At 41.0% G+C, this 22,007-nt stretch overlaps 1 protein-coding gene across 3 annotated transcripts in view; it reads left to right on the top strand.

The window, feature by feature from the left end:
• Positions 1–22,007, top strand: part of ITGB6 (integrin subunit beta 6) — a 125,155-nt gene that overhangs the window by 74,472 nt on the left and 28,676 nt on the right. For all 3 annotated transcript variants that reach the window (XM_036857552.1, XM_036857551.1, XM_036857553.1), the window contains 2 exons: positions 15,086–15,175; positions 21,777–21,911. In XM_036857552.1, coding sequence (XP_036713447.1) covers positions 15,086–15,175; positions 21,777–21,911 — 225 coding nt within the window. The remainder of the gene's footprint in view (positions 1–15,085; positions 15,176–21,776; positions 21,912–22,007) is intronic.

Here is a 22,007-nt window from a genome sequence, read left to right as displayed (position 1 = left end):
GTAAACAAGATGTATTGGTAAAAGACACTTCACTAACATCTGTGGCCACTAATTGATGTCCCTGTGGTTATTAGGACAGAATGATGTGTCTAAAGCATGGGACAGGGGCCCAAGCAGGTTGTTCTACCAACCAAAAGGCCCTCCCCTCTGGAGGTAAAAAACCTTCTATTATTAATTCTGTAAAGAGCATGGTGGGTCTCGCTCATCTTTCTGTTTAGGCCAATTCTCAATACAAAGTAGATTCTCAGTAAATATTTGTTGAATGAATTAAAAAAAAAAAACTGCAATGCAAGCACTTCATTTTTTTCTCAAATGGGTTCAAAGTTTCTAAATAGGGATTTGGAGTTTTGTGTGACAAATGCCTGTCAAGGTCAAGGGAGCCCATGTCCAAGAGCAGGTGGGGGAGCCTGACCTACTGTTATGGTCACCTGCAGCCTTGGCTGTTTCTTCTTCACTTGGATCCAGTTGGCACGAGAGAGGAGAGGAACACTCTGCCATCAGCCTTGGGATCACCTGTTGGATAAGCTCCAGAGCCTTCTTCCTAGTCTGTAAAAGGAAAACCCAAGTAATTAACCACTTGATGGTCATTAATCTAAAAACAAACACAAAGGCTGCTGCAATATGCTATGAGCCTGATGTTTCAGAAGTGTGGCTTCTGACATTGTCTACCACACACAAGTTTCAATTTTTCAGGAATCAAAAACCCAGTTTTTATTTCACCCTTTCTTTCCTCTTTTTCCTCATCTTTTGAGCTTTTCACCATAGAGAGGGAACTGAAAGGAGGCAGAGAAATTAGGGAGGGAGATAAAACAAATATTGGACCCTTTTGCTATTTGTTAGCCTGTTCTATTATTGTTTTGCTTTATAATGTTTACAGTTGGAAAAGACCAAAACAATTTTTTTCCAATGAAAATCCCTTTATCTCTGGGATCGGTTTTTACTGAATAAAAGGACTGGAGTGGACGACCTCCAGCTTTGGTAGTCAATGATTCTGGACCTGGAGGGGGTGCAAATCACCATAAATTCCAATGATTTACACACGGATAAAGTATAGCTAGCTGTAATATAGCTAATTTTAGGGCACGGTCTAAAAAATTGTTCTTTATCTATGAACCCCATCCTGTAATTATGGGGATTCCAAATTTATGCTTTTAATGAAAATAAAATCATGTAGGAATTAAAAAGAGGACTTCTGGATTATGAGAAACGTCCGTGGAGTTAATAAATTGCTCTCAATTCAAGTGTAATGGAAAAGGATTTTGATTTCTCTTTATTCGCTGGTATCTGGGAATAAAGACCAAGGAGAGCCAGGTGCCTGCACTTTCCTCATTAATAAAAACACCTCTCAGAGAGGGAGATTTTGGAAAAAAAACTCGTGTCCTCAGATTATCAGGGCAAAGTGGTTGGAAGTATTTTCCAGACTAATTAATAAACCATAAACATGAAAAATCATCAGTAGTTACCCCCTAGGTTACACAGAGTACTTTTCTTCTAAAGAACACAAGGACTCATAATCCAGAAAATAAACACACAGAAAAAAAGATACAGATTTATAGTCAGGGTCTTAATGAGATGCCTTCTTAGGCCAACCCATGCAGAAATATAAAATGGGATTTCATCAATACTAGGCCTAAATATTTCAAGATTTACATAATACCCAGAATGTCTAACATCATTAGAACCAGGGTGCTATTGACCATAGTCTTCATTCGTTCATTCATTTATCAAACATCCATGAGCCAGGCCAGGGTTGGTGACTAGAGAGAAGAAGACACAGCGTCTGCCTCAAGAGCATTAGCAGACTTGTAGGCCAATGATTTACCTAAAGAACACATTTTAGAGGTTGTGTTCTAGAGACCCCAAGGCAGAGTTTTCACATCTGTCAACGTTTTTACTCTTTTCTATTCACCATTTTTATTAGAAGGGGCAGCAAATTAATTGGCAATCTTAAAACTACCTTCGATGCTGAGGGTATCATAGTGCTGGCCCTTCACTTTATAGAGGTGGAAACTGAGAGCCAGAGAGAATCAGCAACTATGACCATGAGAATAATAGGGAAGGTTTGCTGAGGGCTTATTAGGTGGCAGCTGGGGTTAACTATTTTAACTCACTTTATCATTTAATCTCCTTTTTAGCGCCCCCAAAATTCCAAAAACAAGTTGCATGTGAGAGCCAGGATTTGAGCCCAGACAGTTTGAGTCAACAGCCCCAAACACTGAGTTGAGTCACAATTGAACTTGAGTTTCTGCAGTGAAAGAGCAGGCCCATTCCTAACCACTAGGCCAGCAGAGAAGCAGCCTTTTCACAAAGTAACCGACTTTTGAAAGTCACTGAACAGTAACAGCACAGAGCCCATGGGAGCAGCAGAGCCTTCCCTGCAAACGGCACAGTCCTTCAAGGCCAGTAAACACTGGATTTTACTTACTGTTGCTGTTAACTTAGACAAATAGAGCAATTTGAATCTGTGTGGACTTGAAAAGAGACACATCTGGATTCTGCCTTGTGTGATATTTAAGCCCTGAGAGTTAAGAAGGGGTCCCACAGTTAGGGAGCTTATGCCATTGGCCAACCCACCAAAAATAGCTAGTCTCTAAGGTGACCGCTATCGAGGTTTCGTCCAAAGGGGGAATAGGGGACATATGGTCTGACCCAGGCTGTAGGCCTCTTATGATGATACCTTTCAAGCACATGGAAAACTAGAGTAACACAATGAGCACCCACATACCTCCTGCCCAGCTTTCTCCAATCTTAACATTTTGCCACTATATTTGCTTCCGATATTTTACAGAAATAAAACATATCAGATCCAGTTGCCTGCTGTGTAACTGCCCACCTCCCTCTTTCCTTCCATAGAAGTAACCAGTATCCTGAACTTAGTGTTTATCATTCCCATGTCTATTATGTGAAGCATTAAAACATATGTCTACCCATAACTAGTTACATAGTTTGGGCTCACAAGTTTAATTTCATGCTGTATGTATTATTTCTACAATTTGCTTTTTGACTCAATGTTATGTTTTGGGTTTTTTTTTTTTAATTATGGTAAAATATACACAACATAAAATTTACCATTTTATAGGTTAAGTATATAGTTCTGTGGCATTAAGTATATGCACATGTGCTGCTCAAAGTTACATTTTTGAGGCTTATCCGTGGAAACACTTAGAGCTCTTGTTTACTCTGTTCCACTGCTATACATATTGCATTACGTGTATTTACTGCAGCATGATCGTTTGTACCTGAGGGCTTCAGATCATTGCCAATCCTGCAGCATTACAGTTGTTGCAGCCATGAACATCCTTGCAGGCATGTTCTCTGTTGAGGACCCATGTCTGAAAGTGAAGTCCCTGGGTCACAGGGGAGTGGCATCCTCAAGCCCCCTGGGTGTACCCAAGTTGCTTTCCAAAGTGGTTGTATCACTTGCTCAGTTACTCTCCTACCAAAAACATGGGAGTGTGGAAAAAAAAACCCAAAAGACAAAACAGAAAAAAGAAAAACCACACATTAAATTACTCTTTTTCTGATGATAAAATTAATACATTATTAAAAAAAAAAAGAGGGGGATACAGAAAAGCACACTGAAGAAAATAAAGATCACCCATAAACCCACTACTCAGACACAGATAACCATTCTTGACATTTTAGAATGTCTTCTCTTCTGTTTTTACATGCATTTACATGTTTTAACATAATTGGTATCAGATTGTACATATTAAGTATGTTCAAATTTTTGGAATGTGTTTATATATTTACAGTCCTAAAAAGGCATAAAAATTAAGTTGCACTTAGTTATATGTCGAACAACCACTTTTATTAATAAGAATAGCATTAGATGAAATCAGGGTCATGCTACAGAATTCTGAATCTGTGGTTGCCAGACTTAGAGGGTATGTGTTTTAAAATAAAAGCAAACTTGCTGCCCACCCTTAGCAGCCCTAGAACATCCACAATTACTACACTTTTATCTACCAGGTCACTTTTTTACATATTCCAATGATACTTGGTTACTTTTTTATACATTCATGCAACATCTTTAATAGGACCAACAAATTATTTCTAGTACCCGTTTTCTTATCCCTGAAAGTGCCCTACTGGTGAGGACTCTGACATCTGTGAACAAACTTAGTTCCTTCAAAGGCTCTTCTCCGTGCTGCAAAGTGCTCAAAGCTGTGTACCTACACTTCCCTTCCTAGGAGGGTCCACAGTGTGAGGGGACTCAGTTACCCATCCATCCCCTGAAGCCTTTCCTATGGCTGCAGGTGGCCCCTCTGTATCTGTGAGGCTGGACCAAATTACAGCTATGATTAAAGGAAGCTCACCCCTTCTTGGACCAGCATGCAGAGTTTAACTGTACCCATGCATTCTCCACATGGCACAGCCTTTCACACAATTACAGAGGACATCAAGGCACAAGGGGCAAGTTAAACTGACAGCTCCCAAACATAAGAGAAATTTGAGAGTATTATATGTTTTAACTTTATGGCTCATTATCTGAAAGAGCTCAAACTATGCTACAACGGGGCCACTGTTAGTTACAGCATAGTTCAGTATCTTGTTGCCCTTACAGTCTTGAATCTTCAAAAAGTAAACAGAAAATTTTTGAAACAGAAAATTTTGTTGAGCTTGAACAATTGGGGCACATTTTATTCACTAATTCAGGGGTTGGCATACTTCTTCTATAGGGTTGCCAGATTTAGCACATAAAAATACAGGATGTCCAATTAAATTTGAATTTCTAAACAACAGACAATTTTTTATGTTTTAGTATGTTCATGCAATATTTGGGCCACATACTAAAAGCTTTGAAAGAATTACTAAGAAAATGGAAAAGAGTGTACAACAATGGGGAATAATGGAAGAGGAGAGTGTGAGACCTTACTTCCATAGGATCTTCAGGGAAGACCCTTTTTAAGAAGTGATGAAAAAAGCAGCAACCTGAAGGTTAAGAGCAGTCAAGAGGAGAAGGAATGTGCAAAGGCCCTGAGGTAGCAAAGTACTCAGTGCTCAGTGTGTTTGACAAACTGAAAAGAGGTTTGTCAGCCTGATGTGAGCTGGGGTAGAAGGGGATGGAGTGGGAAAGGTCGGCTAAAACAAGACCCCCCCAGTCTTGAAGGCCAAGGGAGGCAAGCATAGTGCTATTCCATGGGTAGAAGGCATTCGAAAACACCACTTTTGTTGTTGAGTAGAAAATAGATGTCACAGGTGTATGACAAACTGAGGACCCCATATGGATTACAGGTGTATAGTTTTAAAAACATAACACCTTTATTTTCCAAATTGCCAGAGCTATTCCAGGAAGCATCCTCCTGACAACAAGAATGGTGTGGACAGGTCATTCTGTACCAGACATTCTTAAACTTTGGCGCTCATTAGAATCACCTAAGAAGCTTTCTAAAAAACCTAAGGCCCAGGTCACACCCTGATCCAATTAAATCAGTATCTCGGGGGCTGAGGCCCAGGCATCAGTATTTAAAAAAATCTCCCTTCGTGTCTCCAATCACCCAGGGAGTCTGTTAAAATATAGACTCTGATTTAGGAGGTCTGGGCTGAGGCCTGAGATTTTGCGTTTTTTTCTTTTCTTTTTTTTTTTATTGAGGTATAACTGATATATAACATTATGTTAGTTTTGGCTGTACAACATAACAATCCAATATTTGTATACACAGCCCAAAGTGATCACCCCAATAAGTCTAGTTACTGCCTGTCATCACACTGTTACAAAATCTTTTTCTTGTGATGGGAACTTTTAAGATTTACTATCTTAGCAACTTTCAAATATGCAATACAGTATTACTAACTATAGTTACCATGCTGTACATTACATCCCATGACTTATTTTATAACTGAAAGTTTATACCTTTTGACTCCTTCACTCATTTCACTCACACTTCCTCCCCTACCCTCACCTCCCCACCCCCAGCAAACACCAATCTGTTCCCTGAATCTATGAACTTGCCTTTTTTGTCTGTTTATTTTGTTTTGATTTGATTAGTTTGTTTGTTTTTAGATTCCATGTGTAAGTGAAATCATATGGTATTTGTCTTTCTCTATCTGACTTATTTAACTTAGCATAATGCCCTCAAGGTCCATTCATGTAGCAAATGGCAAGATTCCTTTCTTTTTCATCACTGAGTAATATTCCGTTGGATATGTATACAATATCTTCTTTATCCATTCATCCATTGATGGGCCCTTAGGTTGCTTCCATATCTTGGCTATTGTAATAATGCTGCAATGAACGTGGAGTGCATGTATCTTTTCAAATTAGTGTTTTCATTTTCTTTGGATAAATACTCAGAAGTGGAATTGCTGGGTCATATGATAGAAATAAACCCACTCATGTGTGGTCAATCAATCTCTAATGAAGGAGGCAAGGATATACAATGGGAAAAGTACCATCTCTTCAATAAACGGTGCTGGGAAAACTGGACATCCACGTGTGAAAGAATGAAACTAGACCACTATCTTCCACAATACACAAAAATTAACTCAAAATGGATTAAAGACTTAAATGTAAAACCTAAGACTGTAAAACTCCTAGAAGAAAACATAGGCGGTAAGCTCCTCTTGACATCAGTCTTGGCAGTAATTGTTTGGATCTGACTCCAAAGGCAAAGGCAACAAAAGTTAAAATGAATAAGTGGGACTACATCAAACTAAAAAACCTCTGCACAGCAAGGGAAACCATCAACAAAATGAAAAGGCAACCAAAGAACAGGAGAAAATATTTGCAACCGGATAAAGGGTTAATAACCGAAATATATAAAAAAACTCATACAATTCAATAATTTTTTTAAAAATCTGATTTTAAAATGGACAGGGAACCTGAATAGACATTTTTCCAAAGAAGACATACAGATGGCCAAGAGGCACATGAAAAGATGCTCAACATCACTCATCATCAGGAAAATGCAAACCTAAACGACAGTAAGATATTACCTCACACCTGGTAGAAATAGCTATCGTCAGAAAGACAAGAAATGACAAGTGTTGCAAGGTGGTGAAGAAAAGGGAACTCTCGTGCACTGTTGGTGAGAATGTAAATTGGTGCAGCCACTATGGAAAAGAGGATGGAGTTACCTCAAAAAATTAAAAATGAGATTTTTCGTCTCTCACAAGCTTCCAGATGACACCGATGTTGCTAGCCCACCCCCCACCCTTGCAGTAGCGAGGGCCGTTACCTCTTTAGCAGTCCTCACCTAGACACCTGCTTCCTATTTTCTGGTCCCCTTCACTGTGCTACTACCAGTCATCCTTCAAAGTTTTATTACCTGCCTTTTGGTCTGCAGAGCACATAGGTTGCTAGCTACGGAGCCCAAGGTCTCTTCCCATTTTGAAAGAAGCTTTCCAAAGCCTTGGGACTTGCATTCACCAGCAAAGGGCTGCAATCCCTCTGAAAAGGCAGGGTAATCTTATTAAGAGAAGATCTGAAGTGTCTTCAGGAACAAATACTCGGTGTAGGCCCTTTGTTCTCTCAGCCTCCATTCTCCAGTGCCTCTCTGTGCATTTGTTTGTCTCAGAACAGTCACGCGCGGTGGGCCATTTGTCTTCCCTTATCGCACCGTGACTGCTGCCGAGCACTCGTTCAGCTGTGCGCTGCAGCTTCTCGTCTGACAAGATAATTACATTCCAGGGCAGACTGGGAGAAAGGCAGGGAGTGCTCAAAAGTTCCGAAGCCGACTACCTAGTCATCGCTGGTACAGACTTCAAGATCAAGCACCTGATCTAATTAGCACACCCCCATCGCTGCCCGTCTGACTGTGGAATGCTGACAATTAAAAGCCTGAAGGCAAAGCCGATATTAGGCAACCCAGAGACAGACATTCGCGCTACCTAGTGCCAGAAACAATTACATATTCTTTTTGGAATCTTGGGAGTCCTAGTAACACAGTCGAGCCTGGGGGTAAACTTTTGCATAATACCGGGGACCTGGAGCCCTGCGTTTACCGATAATGAACAGGAGAATAAAACCTCGCAAGAATGAAAGAGCTCACGGGAAGAAAGCCTTCTGATTACCTTCAGAAGGACTTATTTCAGCCAACCCAGCCGGCCCCCAGCTCTGGAGGAAGCACACTTCCTGACAAAAGCGGGCTTTCACCTGCAAAGAGCTGTTTTCCTTTGACCAGATAAAAAGTGCAGTACAGTCCCCCAGGAAAAAAAATTGTTTTTGCCTCTATGGTTTCACGACTTCTTACATTTCTTTCAAGATGTAGCCTTTCAATTTGAAAGTGATTACGGACACAACCTTTTTTCTTCCTTCCTTTTCGCTTTGAGTAGGAAAGTGTTCTATAATCTCTAAACCCCTATATATATAAATACCAGGCATTATTACCTTAACTTCCCCCACCCCATGGCTGTTGTCATTTGCACAGGGAGCAGGCAGAGCCAAGTGAGCGCTGGCTTTGAAGTCAAGACCTGTTTCTACCACTTATTAGCCCTGTGACCAGGCAAGGTACTCACTTTTCCAGGTAAAACGAAGGCTTAAAATCTTTAAAGGTTAGGGACTTCCCTGGTGGCACAGTGGTTAAGAATCTGCCTGCCAATGCAGGGGACACCGGTTCGAGCCCTGGTCTGGGAAGATCCCACATGCCGCGGAGCAATTAAGCCCGTGCGCCACAACTGCTGAGCCTGCACTCTAGAGCCCGTGAGCCGCAACTACTGAGCCTGCGCTCTAGAGGCCGTGAGCCACAACTGCTGAGCCTGCGCTCCATAGCTACTGAAGCCCGTGCACCTAGAGCCTGTGCTCCATAACAAGAGAAGCCACCACAATGAGAAGTCTGTGCACAGCAACGAAGAGTAGCCCCCGCTCGCCGCAACTAGAGAAAAGCCCGCGTGCAGCAACGAAGACCCAATGCAGCCAAAAATAAGTAGAATAAATAAATCAAAAAATATATATCTTTAAAGCTTAAAGAAATCAAAAGAGCCCTAGCAGAATCTTATGGGTTGAATTGTGCCTGTGCCCCACCCTGCCCCGCCCCAAAGATATGTTAAAGTCCTAACACCTAGAACCTCAGAACGTGACCTTGTTTGGCAATAGGGCCTTGCAGATGTAATTGGTTAAGATGAGGTTATACTTGAGCAGGGTAGACCCTTAATCCATTATGACTGGTGTTCTTAGAAGAGACACAGAGACAGAGACACAGAAGGGGGCACCATGTGACCATGGAGGCAGAGACTGGAAGACGATCTACAAGCCAAGGACAGCCATGGATTACCAGCAACACCAGAAGCGAGGAAGAGGCAAGGAGAGACTCTCCCTTACTGGTTTCAGAGGGAGCGTGAGGCACCTTGCGCTCAGACTTCTGGCCTCTAGAACTGTGAAACAATTAATTTCTGTTATTGTATGCCACCCAGTTTGTGGTACTTAGTTACAGCAGCCCCAGGGAGTGAATACATTCAGTTAACTTAGGTTTACTCATTAACCTCTCTCTGGCTCACCAATGATATCACCAGACCAGCAGAGCGATTTCCAGGCACCTAATGTCAGTGGCCTGGTTAAGAGATCTAACTCCAGGACAGCACATGGCAGGTGAGTCTAGCTCTACTACTTCCAGGCTGGTTGACTTCAGGCAAGTTACCTAAACTCTCTTGGCCTCAGTATCTTGGTATAATAATGGATATTATTATGGATAATAATGGTACCTAAGTACAGTAAATAGAGCTTCTGTGGAGAATGAAGGAGACGACACTGTCAGGTAGGAATGTCAGTGCCAGTTATTCTCTCCCAGATCATGGTAGTTCAGCGGATCAGGCGAGCTCTGGTGCCTTTAGCCCCATTTGCAGGATGGGCTCATCATACCAGACCAGTGAGTGGACGTAGAATGGAGGAGACAAAGAGCAATGTGATCCCCTCCTCAGCATTCCTGCCACTTCCCTGGTGCTGCCCCAGAGTCCCCACACAACAGATGCTCCAGGAGCCTTGGGTTTCTGAGGATGCAGGTGTCGAAAAGCAGGAGGTGCTTGTAGATGTCAGGAAGCTCATGAGGACATCTCCACCCTGTTACGAGGTTCCCTGAATTGGTAACTGCAGCTCAGGAGGACTCGGTCCTGGGACCAGCTCCTGTGGAAGGAGTGAGATTAAGAAAGAGGCAGGCTGTGCTGTGAATGCCGAGAAGTTTGCCCAGTATACACCTCCCTTCGGTCCACCCCCAGGTAGAAGGAATCCTGGTAGGAACTGATTACTCCTTGTGGCCAAACACCTGAAAGATCTGAGACTGTTTCAGAATTACTGGCACTTTCTCCGATTTAGGTGACATCTTGATTACTGAGAAGCATCCTCTTGATGGCAACAAGAATGAATGCCTCTCTGCACATTTGCTCATCTCAGGACAGCCAAACACTGTGGGTTCATTTCTGTTGTGAGGATATACCTAAGAGTGGAACTGCTAGGTCAAATTCAGCTACAGTAGTTACTACTGGTTTTCCAAAGTGGTTGCACCAATTTAGACTCCAGAGGGAAGTGTGTGAGGGCATCATCAGTTTTTTTCAATTGTAGCCATTGTAGTGGGTGCACCCTGGCATCTCACTGTGGTTTCAGTGTATACTTCTCTAATGATTAATGATGTTGAACACTTTTCACATACTCTTTCGTCTCTGACATGTCCATTTTTTATCAAGAGATGTCTTCTCCTTGCTGGTGTGTAGGAGTTGCTAGAACATTCTTGTGCTGATCCAGATGCACGTGTTACAGATATTTTCTCCCATTCAGTGGCTTCTTCTCAGTCTCTTAAAGACACCTTTTCAGAGCAGAAATTCTTAATTTTATTTATCAGTCTTTTCCTTTATAGGTCATGCTTTGGTGTCCTACTTAAGACATTTTTGTTATCCCTAAGGCAACGAAGATATCTCCCCTGACTTCTACAGTGATAGAAGTTAAAATAGTGGGTAGGCTTTTACAGGAGAAGTAACGACTAGGAAGCAGTACAAGGGAGGATTCTAGGGGCTGATTGTGTTTTATTTCTTGATCTTGGTGGTGGTTACACTTGCTTGTTTACTTTTTAAATATTCATTGAACTGTATACTTATTCCTTGTACACTGTGTATGTGTGTTATACTGCTACTAAAGCTGAGAGAGAGAGAGAGAGAGAGAATGCACAAACAGGAACCACTAACTAAAGTGGGTCATCACAAGATGATGACCAAAAAAAATACTGTAAAAGATTAGAGAAAATATTTGTGAGAGGCTTACATAAGATCATAGGGTCTTAATCTATACAAGCCAACCTTTTAATAAATATATTTTAGCAAAAAAACATTTAGTAAGTATAGCTAAAGAACAAGAACAGTGGCATTGGTTAATCATATAATATTGAAAATAAATGGCACTGAGCATAAAATCCCTCCACATCATTGAGGCTCCACAGAAAGAGTTAAGCAAGCACAAAGCCTAAGGAGAAGCAGCAGGTTGCTCTAAATATTTGGTTTTACAAATTCTTTATTAAAATGCTACTAGCAGATATAGGGCCAGTTGACTTCTGACTTCCCACCCTCTGATGAGGCGCATGATTAGTGTGATCTGTGTAAAATGGTGGCCGGTGGGTCTGAGGTGGTGACGAGCCCATGATGCTACAGCAGAAATGTCACCAGAGGAGGACATGAGGGCACGTTAGAGTCACCATCCAAGGCAAAAACCCAATCACAATGCCCAGCAAGGATACAGCTAATAATAAACTGTAGCCCAGAACAGAGCCAGACTCTGAAACTGAAGATGAGAGTTAACCCAACAGGAAGTGCAGTCAAAGCAGGAACGAAGGCCCCGTCGGGAGCTGTCTCTTCCATGGGGAGAACAGCAAGATAGCACCAAGAGCAGCCAGGAGGCTGCCAAGGTCCTCAACCTGAGTCTCTTTAAAGAGAAAACCAACCAACAGCTGGTCCACGGCTACCTGGGGCTGCAGGTATGTGGGGCTGCAGCTCCTCTGCCCTCAGCCGAGCAGCAGTGCACCCCTGATTTCTGGCAGCCAGACGCCCAGAGGCCCTGAACTTAGAGATGCTCTCCGAGAGGAGCCTGAAGTGTGCAGGTGTGAACCCAGGCACTATCCTCTGAAGCCTTCGATGCCTGCCCGCTAAATCACGGCCTGTCCATTTCTGATCCTCTACCCTTGACAAACAGGAGATTTCTAGGGAGCAAATGCAGACTGTTGGACAAATACAAAATCTTTTTTGAGGCTGGGGCAACGTGAACAAAAAAATAGGGCTTGATGAAGGAAGTTAAGGAAACAAAGGTAAGCAGAAAAAGCCAACCTTGCAAACACGAGTGAGAAAAGCAACCTCAGGAACTCCTGGGTGAAATGGTGAGGAGGAAAGGGAGAAAATCCATAATTAAGATAATCCATGGACAGATAACAGGGAACGCAAGCCCAAGAAATTCAAGTCCAAGCATAAGAGTTTGCATTTCTAATCAGCTCATGCCACATCGCATTTTCAGAGTTCATCATTTCTAATATTCAAGAGTTCTCTTTTCCGGTCACACTGCTATAATTTATCACATCCAGGCATGCAAAATCATCCTTTTTATAACATTAAACATGTTTAATCAGGACAATTTATAATAACAGTTTAGGGCTTTAGCGACAGAAATGAATTTGACACATGATATTTACAGTAATCATAATACTACAAGATTTAAAGTGTAATTTTTTACAGCATTAGATCAAGAAGCCAAATTGTCCATGTTCTTAGTTAGTTATTTGCAATGCTTTTGGGGAGAATCAGCATCCAGAAATTAATTAATAGTCTTCTTCTCCACAATGATCAGTGTCATCCCTGGGTACTGCTCCTAGATGCCAACTCCTTTATACCCTCACTTTGGGACAACCAGCAACTGTGATTAATGTTAAACCACTTGTCCTAGTAGCCAAAAGCCAAATGTCATACCACATGCAGGATCATAATTATGCTTTAGGAAGTAGATGGATTTGGCTTTGTTAACCAAGAATTAACCCAAAATCTGGAGGCCCCTTGAACTATTGCGTCTGGAAAATACCCATTATGTCTTGGCCTTGGGGATACCAGGACATTTTTCAAGGATAGCAATTTCATGCAAAGCTAAGGGCCTTGAAATTCTTTTTCAAAAGCCTCTAAACCTTTCTTTGTCAAACTCTAAAGTTTCCCTCCACCTTCTCTTCTGGAACCAGTCAAATTTACACACATTCCAGCTCCACTTGAGTGAAATTCAAGTTCCCATTTAGGTATTTGCTGTTAACCACAGGTCTCACGCTTCATGGCCCTTTTGACATGTGTTTATTTGAAAAGGTGAGTCGATGAACCGGTGCCTTCCTCGTATTTGACAAGTTCTATCTGACTTGGGGACCCACCCCAATAAGCAGTGATGGAGGGGCCCAAAGTAACGGGAGGGATGTTACCTGGATTATTATCCACAGCCCCTTCAATAAGGGGCCGTCCGTCAGACGGACGACTGACACTTTTTTAACAGTTCAGCTTTCCATCAACTTCAAACTTAAACACAATTATGAATGGTGAAATAAGTAGAACATTGCAAAACCCACAAATTAAAACCAAAGCCCATTTTTCCATAAATGAGGAGTAGAAGGTTTGGACTTGAGCCAGGTGCCCACTTCTTGCATGTGCCCGGGACCTCCCAAAACATGTTGGTGTTCCCACATCACCCTGGCTTCATTTGTTCCTCTCTTGGGTTCCCCTCATCCTGATTTATTTACTTAGTATCATGATTATTAATTCTAATTTAGTTTTGTGCATTTTCTAAGCTACTTAAATCTTCTTTGGAATAAGATAGGATATCATTATGCTTGAACTTTAGGAGATGCCCTAAATTCTTCACTCAAAGCTTATTTTTCTTTTTTTTACCTACAATTGTAATAAATTCAGTCATCGGATTTCACAATACACGGAAACTTTAGAAGAGCTGACAAAATGAGTGATTGTTTCTTCTTGATGTAGCACAGCATGTTAAGCCTACTTAATAGATGTTGGTGAATGCAACAGTAAATGAATAAATGAGTGAATTGGTAGGCGAGTGATACCTGACAGTTTAACAAGGAGAAGACAGAAACTATTTAAAAACAAATAAATGAAACAAAAGCATAGCAGTTGGGGTCCACTTGGTAAGGATGTGATCTATCTCCAAATTCTATGGATAGAAGACTTTGACGATTATAGAGTTATAGTTAATATTGATAAGTATGACTATTTCTTCAAGAAAAAAGTCAAGGTATGCTTGAATGTCTTTATGAAGACAAGAATGTGTCCTGTACATTTTCGAAAACTTTCTGTTTGAAAATAAAGTTTTAAAACATCAAACTTAAGGAAGGGATAATTTTCAGCTGTCTAGAAAGTTGCCTTCTTTGAAATGCTTCAGTCCTTGGCCATGTTTGGTACCTGAAGGGATGAGCTAATATTGTGAGTTCTCCTCTGGTAGGAACGACATCTCAGGGGAAACAAGGTAGGTGGAGAATGCAGATAGTTTAAAGGTAGGTGCTGATTCACAGGGTCATGATGTGTGGGGAGTGATCCCAACCAACCCCAGTACCATGCTGACATTCCTAGAAGCGTCCTCATTACTGCTAGGAAAGGGGGAGTTAACAGCAAGCATCCAAACAATTCACTCCTTTGCTCCACCAAGCGATTGACAATGATTGACAATTAAGACCTCTGGACTGAATGACCTGCAGGGTGACCTGAGAGCAGTGAGGGACCCACGTGACCCAAACCTTAGTTTCTGCAATGCTACAAAAAAAGAGAAGACAGTTCCTGGTAGTATGCTCAGAACTTTTTAGACAAAGGATACTCCACGAATGGCAGATGTTATATAAGTGTTATTTCGATCTGAGACTTGACTCCCATTGTGATGTAAATCACAGCCCTAGACTAAGGCCACCACAGGTGCTAGATTTCCCCAGCAGCAGCTCTGGCCTTTTCATTTCCCACTTGAGCACAGGAAGTAGCACCAGACAGGGCTACAGTTTCAGGAGAAGCACTCGTTTATTATCCGGAGCCTGTTTCTCCTGGCTAGTTAAATAGAGGTGATCTCAACCAGCAGGTTGAACCCACACTTAATGTTTCTCAAGTACAGTGAGCAAAGACTGACTTATTCTTTTTTTGTTTACAGAATTATGCAAAACTCATTCCTGGAGCTACAGTAGGGGTACTTCAGAAGGACTCTGGAAACATTCTCCAGCTGATCATCTCGGCTTATGAAGTATGATATTTTACTGTTGGGTTTTCTTTTTGCATTTCTTTGGTATTTAAAAACTAAGATATGTTTTAGGCTGCTCTCCTTTGTTGGTAGAGACAGTGCTTATCCAAAGAAAATCTCTCTGCATTAATGGATATAAAAAATTATATCCAAAATATAAATTTTGTTCACCTTATTTGCAGATATTCTTCCCAGAAGGTGGGGCAGAATGTAGAAAAATCATAAACCTGATCATAAAGGTTGTTTTTATAGTAATAACCAACAACGGCACTGTCACCTGCAAAATTTTAATTCTACTGAAAAGGCTTCATGAGTCATACAATTAAGCTTCCCTCTTCTCTGCCTGAAAAAAAATTAAGTTTAAATTGCCAATGAGTAACAGAGCTATGAGAACTAACCCCACAGGCTTAATGAGACTAAATCATAACTCAAGGGAAAAAACAACAAAGCACACCAGGAACCACTTTGTAGATTCTCTGCTTTTGAGAACCAAGGAAATTTTCCACTGGTTTTATGTCATATATGTACATAAATACATTTTTTTTTCTTTTGCCTTGTCTTTGTAAATTAGTGCCTGAGGACAGAATTCTTCCCTTAAAATAAGATACATACCTACAGGGTTGCTATGTTTTCTCTCTATGTCACCATTTTATAACTCAATCAACAGTGGATGACCAGTTGCCAACTCTTTTTTATTTTGGTTCCTAAATATCATTATCATCCCCCCTTTTTGCCTTTACTTTCAAAGAAACACACGCACACACACACACACAAAGATGAAGCTCTAAATTAGGACAGGAATGAAAAAAATAAACTTTTATAAAGCAGTAAAGTTCTAATATTTGCTCTAAACAGAGTTACATAATAGCAAATGAATAAAATTCTAACTTTGATCCTTTAAAATGACAAATAAATGACCCATACTCACTCTATGCCAATACTTAGCATATACTGAACCAGTGTTCCTTGACATTTCAGAATCATCTGGAAAGTTTTTTAAAGATAGGTGCGTCCAGATTCCTCTCACAGATGTCTTGGGAGAATTTTAAGGGAAGGAAGAGTTATGTATTTTGAGAAAAACCCCCAGTGTTTTTGACATCACCCCACCAATTTTGAAACTCACCTTAATAGGGTAAAGCAAGCTATTTTTTCTCGAATACATTTTCTCAAAGAAGAAAATACAGATGGTCCATTAAAGTTATAGGATGAGGGTTTTTTTTTTAATTCATACCCTCAGAAACTTCAGTTTTCTTAGCTCACATAAAAATTTAATCACCATGCTAGTTCACGCTTGAAATTCTTCCAGACAGGAAAGCTTGTCAACAAAATACTATAAAAACCTTCCTCCCTCTCATGCAGTAAAGTTTTAATGTGTAGAATCAATGCCAAATCACATGGCAATTCTTCACTGAATTAGAACACACTCAATTTTCCTTAACTCAGGACTCTCAAAAGTGCTGGCCACTAATATTTTCAAAGGAGTTAAGCAAAGAAGAAAACAGTGAATTGTCAAAAATATTTCCCCTCCTGTCTGACCAGCCCTGTCTGTGCCCCTGCTTGCTCTGTCAGAGTTTATGTCTCACTTTACATCCCCAATCACTCACATAATTTACAAAGTAGTTGAAATCAAGACATCAGACATTTGAAGTGAATCTTGTGTCTTTATTCTACTGTCTCAAAAATATGAAGTGTCTGGTATTCTTGTATCAAACCATCTTGCTCTGGAGTTATGATTGAAACTCTGTGAGTCACTGTGAGGTATGCAACAGATCTTGGCACTGGTTCAAATTGTTTTTCTGTTGTGTTATTTTTTAAATGTATCCTAAAAGGACCTTAAAATATGGGGATCCATAGACTAGATTTCTTTCCAACCTATAAAAAAGAGAGAGAAGGAAAGAGACTATATTGAGAGAAGACATAAAATGCTTCTGACTTGTAGTGGGGCAGAGGCAAACAATTTGTGTTTATGATTAGTGACTATAAACTTCAGCTCAGTATTTTACAGCGCTGTATTGACATTTAAAAAGCCTTAAATACCAGATGTGTATTCACCTGGCCATAATTCACTACTTTCCTTCCTTCCTTAACCACATAATAAAAGCTACTGAAATATCCATACTCTCAAGGGTAAGGTGCTCTGTTGGCATTTAAGTTCCAGAAGGTAAGTGACTTGTTTTGTTTTGTTTTGTTTTGCCTGGTTCATAGTATATGCTCAATAAATGAATGAGTGAAAAGATGAAATATACAAACATTTATGTCCTTTGTTTGGGAAATTCACATTAAAATATTCCTGGTGAAATTTGCAATATGATATTCCAATTAGATCATTGCTGAGATTTCCTTCATTTTGGTTAGATTATGTCACTCACTACTCCTAACTGCTGTCATCTACAAACTTTCAGGTCATATCCTTCATTTCTTGTTTAGTTCACAGTGCCACTGTCTCCAGCGCCACTCCTGTCTTATTTCTTGATGATTTCAGCCCATATGTATACATATATATGATCCTTCCCGTTCCCTGGACTCTCAGTTTCTTGAACTCTGCTTCTGAAATGATCTTGTTCCCTTGCCTCTTAATTACCTCCTCATACCTTCACGCTCTTGTCATACCTTAAACCTTATCATTGCCGATAGTCTCAATTACATGCAATCCATTCTCTGCTCACCATTTCCAATCTTTTCACCTCACTCTTGCTAGTTCTCCTAATATTTCTTCCAACCCATCAGGATCTCCAATTAATTGACCCTGTCCTCTGTGTACAGTTCCTCATCCCCTTGATGTCCTCTCTCACCTGCCCCCTCAGCTTCAATTCAAACATTGTGGTCATTCCTTAGACACACTCTCAACTCCCCTGCACCTTATCACTCCTTTGAGGTGGTTGGCCAACAGTGGTCCTGGTAAAATCCAACTGTCCTCTCGGCACAGCTGAATGGAAATGGGAAAAACATACAATCATGCTACTGGGTCTCACTTTATTTTATTTTATTTTATTTTTTTAATAATTCCTCAACATTATTTATTTATTTATTTATTTATGGCTGTGCTGGGTCCTCGCTCCTGTGCGAGGGCTTTCTCCAGTTGCAGCAAGCGGGGGCCACTCCCCATCGCGGTGCGCGGGCCTCTCACTGTCGCGGCCTCTCTTGTTGCGGAGCACAGGCTCCAGACGCGCAGGCTCAGCAATCGTGGCTCACGGACCCAGTTGCTCCGCGGCATGTGGGATCCCCCCAGACCAGGGCTCGAACCCGCGTCCCCTGCATTGGCAGGCAGACTCCCAACCACTGCGCCACCAGGGAAGCCCCCCGGGTCTCACTTTAAATTCATGATCACGGACTTCAAGCTGGCCCGCAATGCTGCCCAGCAACCGTGCTATATTTCTCTAGTAAACATCCAAATGGAGAGATCTAGGAGTCAGTTGATATGTTAGTTGGCAAATCAGCAAGTAACCTGGACTCTCCCAAACATACTTCGCCATAGTTTTCTCCTTCTCAACTCATGGCAATTCCGTCCTTCACGTTGCTAGGACCAAAAAGCTTAAAACGATCCTTGACTCCCCCTCTTTCTTTTACACTGTACATTTAATCCATCAGGAAATCTTGTTGACTCTACCCTCAAATTTATTTAGAGTTGGATCCAATTGCTGTGTCCACTGTCCTCACCCTAGTTGGACCCACCATCCTCATTCACCTGAATTATTGCAAAAGCCTCCTAAATGATATTTCCCGTTTCCACCTTTGGTCTCCTACATTCTATTTTCAACAAAACAGCCAGAATTTTCATTAAACATGTTAAGTCAACTCCTATGACTCTTCTGTTGGTAACCCTAATTGCTTTCTCATTTTACGTAGAGTAAAAGCCGAATTCTTTATAACAGCCTACGAGGACCCTACCAGGTCTGTTCCCCTCCACCCCATCACCTCTGACTTCACCTCCCGTGACTCTCCTCTCATTCTGCTCCAGTGCAGCAAACCTGCCCTCCTCGCTATTCTGTTCCCAGAGCAATCCAGACAGGGTCCTGCCTTAGGGCCTTTGCATTGGCTGCACCCGCTTCCTGAAACACTCTGTTCACGTATATCTGTGTGGCTAATTTCCTCTCACCTTCTTGAAATGTGACCCTCTTAATGAATCCCACTCTGACCACTTTTTAAAAATTGTAGCCTATACCCCCTGCCCACACTCTCTTAATCTTCATTATCCCACCCTAACTTTTTTCCATAGCATTTATCACCTTCCTGGTACTACATAACTTTCTTATTTATTGTGTGGTTTCCTTTCTGTCTTCCCACACTGGAGTATAAACTCAGTCAAGGGGTAAGCTGTTTTAGATGTTTTTGTTTCCCAAGCACCTAGAACAGTGTCTGGTACATAGTGGACACTCAGTAAATATTTTCTGAATGAATAAACTGGTAATGTAACTAGTTGAGATAAACCAGATTTAAAGGGTATATTTTAATGCTAAATTGGCAGAAATTGAAATCTTAAGACACAATGGGAATAACCTTTAGGACTGCGAAATGACGCTTTAATCTCTGACGAAGACTACATTCTGAAAAGTCAGCCTGTGCCCATCTACAGAAGGAGTGACCATGTGGGGCAAATAACAAAGCAGGGAAGAGGAGTGACTTAGAATTTACAGTCAGCAACTTAGAATTAGGAGGAAGGCAGGGTCATCGTAACATGCAGTTGGCAAAATTATACTTCAGGAAAGTTTGAAGCAGAATATGCTTTTAAAATTCTATCAATGAAATGGGTATAGGGACTCAAATCCTTTTAGATGAAGTATAACTTAATTCATAGTATTTTACAATTTGTTTTTATTCTGTTTTTTAAAAATAATTTGGTTTTGAAATTAATTTGAAATTATTTGAAATTAATTTGGTTTTGAAGTCCCCCAAATACAGACTTCTCTTCTATAAAAGAAAGAGGAATAAAGAAGGTCTGAATAATAACACTAGCTTTCCCCAAAATAACAGCACTCCCTTCCCCTTCCTTGACATTCTTCCTCCTGGGAAGCGTTGCCTTTACGTACCCCTCTGTCATAACCCACACGCCCTGTATCTAGACTTCCCCTCTTCCACCCCCGTCATTGCATATCCCAGCCACTGCGTCCCTGCTCCTCACGCCTCAGGCGTGGTGAATGCAGCAACATGCCAGCCTCCTTGACTTAAATCTTCCTGTCCCCTCCTCTAGCCTGTCCTGCACATGCCTTCCACACAACCTCCCTGCAGCTGCATTTTCAGTAAATCAGGCCCCTGCTTAAAAGCTTCATGGAATATTTCCCGCAAGTGTTAACTCATCTCTCCAAACCTCAGGGCTCTTTGTGGTCTGGTGTCTCCCCGGACAGTAGGGGTGCAGGCTTGGGCTGAGCCTCTCTTTTCTCCATTCTGTACCACTCCTGGCACTGAGCTTTCTCTCTTTTGGTCCCCTCGCCTGAAATACCATTGTCATCCCCTCCACACATCTAAATCCAACACAGCCATTAAGGACCAGTCTTCTAATACTTCAGCCTTCACTGACCGCCCTCTTTCCTGAACTCTCCCAAACCCTTATGTATTACACAATTTTTTTTTCTAATTTAATGGTGCATTGACTGACGTTGTATGTTAACTGCTTCACTTGGCTCCACCTTATTTTTTTCAGCAAGATGATCATCTTGAGGGCAGAAATCCTGTCTTATACCCATTCCCCCAGACCTGGCTCTATACTAAATGTACAATAGGGACTCTATAAATTCCAGCACTGATTTCAAGGCACAGTTTCTCTCACATTTTAACATCTCTAAAATTGGGATACATTTTATAATTAGTCATGTCTTACCAATGCTTTCAATAGAATGGAAGGCACAATGTAGTTTTCATGGTCTGCACATGTATAAACTTGGCAGTAACTGTATGTGTTATTGTCACTTCAATTCGTTAAGCACACTGTTGGTATTGTAAGTGTTGAGTACAATTGCTATTTTTAAATATCTTCCAAGTTTGCACTATGACTCAATACTGAAAAGTTATTGTTTGTGCAGAAATGTACCAAAACAGAATAAGAGGGAAGCAAATACTGATATCAGCGAAGCAAATATTCATTGTTGGAGGAATGATCTGTATTCCTTAAAAGTAACAACCAGCTGCTTTATGGGACCTAAAAATGATGATACTTAGGATACAAGTAAAGCAAGCTATTGTTATATTTTGTTACTGAAATACAAGCAAAAGATTTGCCTTTTATATGCCAAGCAATGCAATTCAGGACTGGAGAAATTTGTCAAACCCTCAAAATGGATAAAATAATTTTTAAAGCCATGATAGACGGACAGGTTTGATTCATATGTAGTGCCGAACGACCTCGAGGTATTTTGTCATAGTTTAATTGTCATAAAATAATGGTGTATCTTATAATTGATGGCATCTTAGATTCAATAAAATATGATGTGTGTGTGTGTGTGTGTGTGTATTGCTTGCTTTCTTGCTTGATTGGTGATATGGTGAATTTCTTTTAGACCCAATTTAATTTTATTTATTTGTTGTTTAATGAACATGATTCACAGATTCTTCTCTTCTGGCTCTATTTTTTGGTTGTGACTTCGTTCAACTCTTTATCTCTTATCTAAAGGAGCTCCGGTCTGAGGTGGAGCTGGAGGTGTTAGGAGACACAGAAGGACTCAACCTGTCATTCACAGCTGTCTGTAACACCGGGACCCCCTTTCCACACCAAAAGAAATGCTCTCACATGAAGGTGGGAGACACAGTAAGTAGACGGCCCATAGGTCATCTGAAAAAACATCTAGATGATCTGTCAGAAGTTACCTTAGTGCACTGAAGCTGGACTTTTCCTTTCAAGAAT

This window comes from Balaenoptera musculus, chromosome 7 (assembly GCF_009873245.2).
Source record: "Balaenoptera musculus isolate JJ_BM4_2016_0621 chromosome 7, mBalMus1.pri.v3, whole genome shotgun sequence".
Classification (NCBI taxonomy): Eukaryota; Metazoa; Chordata; class Mammalia; order Artiodactyla; family Balaenopteridae; genus Balaenoptera; species Balaenoptera musculus.
This window is presented reverse-complemented; position numbering and strand designations above follow the sequence as displayed.